Raw genomic sequence first — 6,000 nt, 5'->3', positions numbered from 1 at the left:
CGCGTGTTTTTGTAAGCCACCTCCTTTGTTGATGGACTACATTTTTGCTAAGCATTCTCCCAGTGCATCTCAACCTGGTACCCGCCTTACCAACAATTACTTTTATCTGATCATCATTCCACTTCCAAATCATTCCGCACGCATACTCCCAGATACATATTTTACAGACGTCACAGCTACCAGTGTTTGTCCCGCTATCATATAATCAATCATACAATAAACGATCCTTCTTTCTGTATATTCGCAATACATCACATTTGTCTATGTTAAGGGGACAGTTGCCACTCCCTGCACCGGGTGCCTATCCGCTGCCGATCGTCCTGCAACCTCTCTGTATACTACATACAGCACATCATCCGCGAAACGACGCATGGAACGTCCGGCACTATCTACTAGCTCATTTATATGATATGAATTGTGAAAAGCAATGGTCCCATAACACTCCCCCGTGGCACGCCAGGGGTTACTTTAACGTCTGTAGACGTCTGTCTCTCCATTGATAACAACATGCTGTGTTCCGTCTGCTAACATCTCGTCAATCCAGCCACACAGTTGGTCTGATATTCTGTAGACTCTTACGTCGTTTATCAGGCGACGGTGCGGAGCTGTATCGAACGCCTTCCGGACGTCAACGACAATGGCATCCACCTGGGAGCCTGTATCTCATATTTTCTGGGTCTCATGCGCAAATAAAGCGAGCTGGGGGTCTCACACACGATCGCTGTTTCCGGAATCCAACATGGATTCCTACATAGTAGACTCTGGAGTTTCCACAAACGACATGATACTCGAGCAAACAACATGTTCTACAACACATCGACGTCAGAGATATGGGTCTATGGTTTTTGCGCATCTGCTCGACGACTGGGACTACCTGTGCTCTTTTCCAATCATTTGGAACCCTCCCTTCCTCTCCAGAGACTTGCGGTACACGGCTGTTAGAAGGGGGGCAGGTTGTTTCGCGTACCCTGTGTAGGAATCGCGAATTGGTAATCCCGTCGGGTCCGGCGGACTTTCCCATTCCTCCTTGGACACTTATTTCGATGTCAGCCGGTTTCTCGTTCGTGCGAGCATTTAGAGACGGAACTGCAGTGCGGTCCGTCCTCTGTGAAACAGCTTTGGAAACAGGTGTTTAGGTATTTCACAGCTTTACGCGTGTCATCCTCTGTTTCAATGCCATCACCATGCCGGAGTGTCTGGATATGCTGTTTCGAGCCACTTACTGATTCAACGCAAGACCGGAACGTCCTAGCATTTTCTGTCAACGTCGGTACATAGGGTTTGTTCTACTTTCGAATTCACTGAACGCTTCACGCATAGCCCTCCTTACGCTCACACTTTGGACATCGTTTAGCTTCTGTTTGTCTCGGAGGTTTTGGCTGCGTTTAAACTTTGGGTGAAGCTCTCTTTGCTTTCGCAACAGTTTCCTAACGTTGTTGTTGTAGTATACCACGGTGGGTTTTTTTTCCCATCCCTCACAGTTCGACACTCGGCACGTACCTGTCTAAAAACGCATTTTTACCATTGCCTTGCACTTTCTCCATGAACACTCAACATTGTCAGTGTCGGAACAGGCATTTGCCTTTTCATCTGTCGGGTCGTCTGCAAATCTGCCTTCTATTACTCTTGCTAGCCAAAACAGATAGATACACCGTCCTCCCTGCAACGGCCTTATGATCACTGCGTCCCTGTTCTGCACATACAGAGTCGAAACACGTTCGGGTCTGTTTGTCATCCGTAGGTCCACGATGTTATCTCCACGAGTCGGTTCTCTGTTCATTTTGCTCGAGGTGATTTTCGGACAGTGCACTCAGTATAATGTCACTCGATGCTCTCTGTCCCCCTACCACCCGTCCTGAACATCATCTGAGTGTCCCAGTCTATATCGGGTAAATTGAAATCTCCACCTAAGACCCTAACATGCTGAGGAAAATGTATGTGAAATGTGTTTCCAAAATCCGTCTCTCCGTTGTTCTGCCACTAATGCTGCTGCGTCGGGAGGTCGGTCAAAGGAGCCAATTATTATTAAACCTAGCTCGGTTGTTGGGTGTAACCTCCACCCACAATATTTCACAGGAACCATCCACCTCTACTTCACTACAGGATCAAAACTACTACTCAAACAGCGACGAACACACCACCACCGGTTGCATGCAATCGAGCCTTTCTAAAACACCGTCTGTACCTTTGTGACAATTTCGGCAGAATTTATCCCTGGCGTCAGCCAGCTTTCTGTACCTTATCACGATTGCAGAGCTTCGGTGCTTTCTCTGTCAGCGCTTGCGGTTCCGGTACTGTACCAACGCAGCTTCGACAGTTGACAATTAACAAACGATACCGATTGCTGCTTGGTCCCCGCACCCGTTGAGGCTGCTGTTGCCCCCTTTCTGTACTTGCCCAAGGCCATCTAACCTAACAAAACCGCCCAGCCCACGCCACACAACCCCTGCTACCCGTGTAGCCGCTTGTTGCGTGTAGTGCTCTCCACCTAAGACTATAACATGCCTTCGACATTCGCAGTGTACAACACCTTAGGTTAGGGTTGGCGTCGCTTGGGTTAGGTTAGGTTACGTTAGGTGGACGTGGGTTAGGTTAAGGGTTAAAGTTAGGTTAGGCGTCAAAGTTAGGTTAAGCGTTCGGACGTGAGGCGTCAGGTGGCCGCACCTACCTTACGGCCGGACATCTTAGGTTAGGCTAAGGGCGCCGAGGTCACGTTACGTTCACCTTCGGGCGCCACACGTAGCTGTCACAGGTAGGTAGTAGTTCGGTCGGTCGGTCGTCGGCAAGCCGCAAAAAACTACAGACGACGTCGACAACAAGACCGAGCAGGAGGCAGATATATACCGAGCGCCAAAGAGACCGACCACACACACACACACACACACACACACACAAAACAACAAACACCACCCACCGGCCAAAGGGGCACCAAAAAAACCCACAAAGCCGAGCACCACACGTCGCGACCAGAGGCAACCCGCAACCGCAACGGCGCTTTCCGCACCGGGCCGGATGCACGTACGACAACACCGCTACCCGTACACAAGGCCTCCCATTGCACACAGCCGCTCTGTGTTCAACATCATCAATGGCGCGCCCGCGGCTCGTCGCGGTCGCAGCCATGACGCCGCCGCCACTTTTGCACCAACACATTCACGCACCGCAAAACAGCTCGCCGACCCACCGACACAGCACAGCCGACAAACAAAAACAACCGCGGCGGCGGCAACAAAACAAAACAAACACCTCGCACCAAGCGTCCGACAGAAAACAAACGGACAGGCACACAGGCCTCTGCTAACGACCACGACACAGCGGCACGCTGCCCCTTTCCCGCCACTCTCGATTCACAGCGCACGCGACCCCGTCGTCGACGACGACACGCGACGGGCTCGCTTCCCGCAACCTACACCTTTCCGCCACTACGCACGGCTCCACCCGACGCCCGTCGCAACGGCACTACTGCACGCACTATCACCCCCGCCGCCGCCGCCGCCGCCGCCGCCTCCTCCTCTCTCCCCCTTCCCGTACACAACAACACAGCCAAAAACACACTCACGACCCAAACATAACAACATGGCACGTGCATCGGCGCACACCCCCAACCAGTCACCGTCGACACAACCACACGCAAGGCACGGAAAAACCGGCGTCCTTCCACGTTGCCATCAAAGCAGCACAAACAACCACACAGGAGGAACCACCAACAACTGCCGGCCGGCCGGCAACCACCAAACGCACATTCCCGCTCGCCACCACACACCTCTCGGCAGCCGTTTCGCAAAGACATGACATGACATGACGCGACATCATCGCATCACGGGCGACGCACGCACACCGACCCACTTTCCCGCCCGTCTCTCTCTCTCTTTTTCTTCCGACGCCTTCGGCCGAGCACACACGTACGTGGCACAACGCCCAACACAGTCACACACAGTCGACAGGCGCACGCCCAGGCACGCAACGACGCAGCGCAGCAAAGGCGCCCGCGACACATACCTCCTCTCCCGTCTCGCCGCCGACCGCCAGCCAGCCACTCGCAATGTGCACTGGCCAACCGGACACACGTCCACCGCGCCGCCTCCGACCACCCGCCAGGGGGCGCTCACGTCCGCGACAACAGCGCGGCCCGCCGCCGGGCGGGCCCAGCCCGGCCCAGGCGGCGCGCGCTGCTCTGCACTCGGCGCGCCGCGCCACACATCCTGCTGCAGACCGGGCTCGTCTCTCTGTACGCGTCTGCGTCTGCCCGCATCTCATCTTCCTGCGCATCAACACAAACGAGGCCACGTGAGCAAACCCCCGTCACAACGCCACATCACGCACTGCCTTGTCGACCGCCTAAATAAATGCACTCACCCACCAGCCATCCGCTTCGTCCTCTTCTTGCTTACTCGTTGTTCGTCGTTGTTGCTGCTGCACCAGCACCAGCACCAGCACCGGCGGCGGCGGCGGCGGCGGCGGCGGCGGCGGCGGCGGCGGCGGCGGCGGCAGCGGCAGCGGCAGCGCACACAGCCCCCAGCCGGCCGCATCCGAGGGGGCCCCGCCGCCAGCGTCGCCTCCTTGGGCACAGGTGCGGTGCTGTGGCCGCCCATCCAACCGCATTTGCTGGCCGTCCCAGCCGCCAGGCAGGCGTTCCCACTGCCGCGCACCGCCTCTGCTGCAGAAGACGAACAAACGAAACGTACAAACATACACGCACCCGAAGCGTGGCCACACACGGACGGGACCGACAGGCTCCAAGGCGACCAAACGATGGAAAAACAAACACAAAAACAAAAGACACGCGAGCGAGCGAGCAAGCACGCAGTCGCCTCGCCTCTGTCCTCCCGCCCCCGCCCTTCTCCCCACCACATGCCCACAAACACCACCGCCTGCCCGCATCTCCACATTCGCCCCCTCCATTTGTTCCCTTGCGTTCGTTCCTTCCTTCCTTCCATGTGTCTGCGTGCGCGGCGCCTCTCCAACATCCGCCGTCCGTCCGTCCCGTTTTCGCCGTACCACACGCCACCGTCGGCGCCGCCTCGCCTCCTCCCAGTCCACCACCGCCGCCGCCCCTGTCCGCCCCGCACACCACCATACACCGCTGCTTGTCCCGGCCGTTGCCACCAAAGGCGCCAGCCGCAAACCGCGCCAAACGCCGCAGCGCGCGTGCGTCCTTCCTTCTTGCTTGCTTCTCCGTGCCGACGCTGCCTCTATTCCCGCACCCATTCGGCCGACAAGCACTGGCGTCGACGACACAGCCGTTGGGCTCCGGCACTGCGCGTACCGGAGTTACACGCGCACCCCCCCTCGCGAACGCACGACTCATTCTCTTTGTTGTTTCTCCTCTTTCTTACGTCTTCGTTTCTTGTTTGTTTGTTTGTTTGTTTTTTTTTTTTTCCTCCCACCGCCGCATGTGACACAATGGCCTCCCTCCCCCTTTCGTTCGTTGTCGCCGCTTTGTTTCTCTTTCTCATTGGTGCACGTCCGACGCGCTCCATTTCCACCACACCACGGCCATCGGCCTCCTCAACGGGCAGGCGCAGTGTGCCATTCTCCGGCGCACAAGCACACCGCGCGGCTCGCTCTCCTCGCCCCCACGCCACGCCACGCCACGCAGCACAAATGATGCTGTCTCGCAACACGACACACGGTGCGCACACCCCCGACCACGCGGCTCTTAAAAGGCATGGCACCGGCGACATGCGCCGCCCCGGCCCGCATCCGTCGTCTCACGTTCACTGCCGGCCGCGTCTGAGGCTACAACCGCACCACAACAACGGTCCCCTCCCGGCAACACATTTGTTGCACAAACACAACCGCCGAGCGCAGCGCGAGCCACCCACACGCGCCCTCCCCGTCTTTAAAAGCCTCCGCGTCTCCTTTCTCCTTTCGCGCCCCTCCCATCTCCCGAATATGCCAGCAGCGGTGCCACTACCGCGAAACGGACACGCCTTCCGGGCCACATGCAAGGGCACGCCCACCACCAACTACTGCCATATTCGCGGACGCAGTTAGGCA

The 6,000-nt window shown here is 57.0% G+C and overlaps 1 protein-coding gene across 1 annotated transcript; it reads left to right on the top strand.

Moving 5' to 3' along the window:
* Nucleotides 1–3,012: 3,012 nt before the first annotated feature.
* On the top strand, nucleotides 3,013–3,792 carry LOC126232505 (uncharacterized). The gene has a single exon (XM_049942753.1). It carries the CDS (start codon nucleotides 3,013–3,015, stop codon nucleotides 3,790–3,792), a length of 780 nt encoding a protein of 259 aa, XP_049798710.1.
* The last annotated feature ends 2,208 nt before the right edge of the window (nucleotides 3,793–6,000 follow it).

Source organism: Schistocerca nitens, unplaced genomic scaffold, assembly GCF_023898315.1.
Source record: "Schistocerca nitens isolate TAMUIC-IGC-003100 unplaced genomic scaffold, iqSchNite1.1 HiC_scaffold_519, whole genome shotgun sequence".
NCBI classification, from domain to species: Eukaryota; Metazoa; Arthropoda; class Insecta; order Orthoptera; family Acrididae; genus Schistocerca; species Schistocerca nitens.
Note: the sequence above shows the minus strand (reverse complement) of the source record. Positions and strands in the feature narration are given on the sequence as shown.

Excerpts from the sequence above, each read along its gene's own strand:
- LOC126232505 (XM_049942753.1), top strand. The coding sequence starts at position 3,013 with ATGCACGTACGACAACACCGCTACCCGTACACAAGGCCTCCCATTGCA.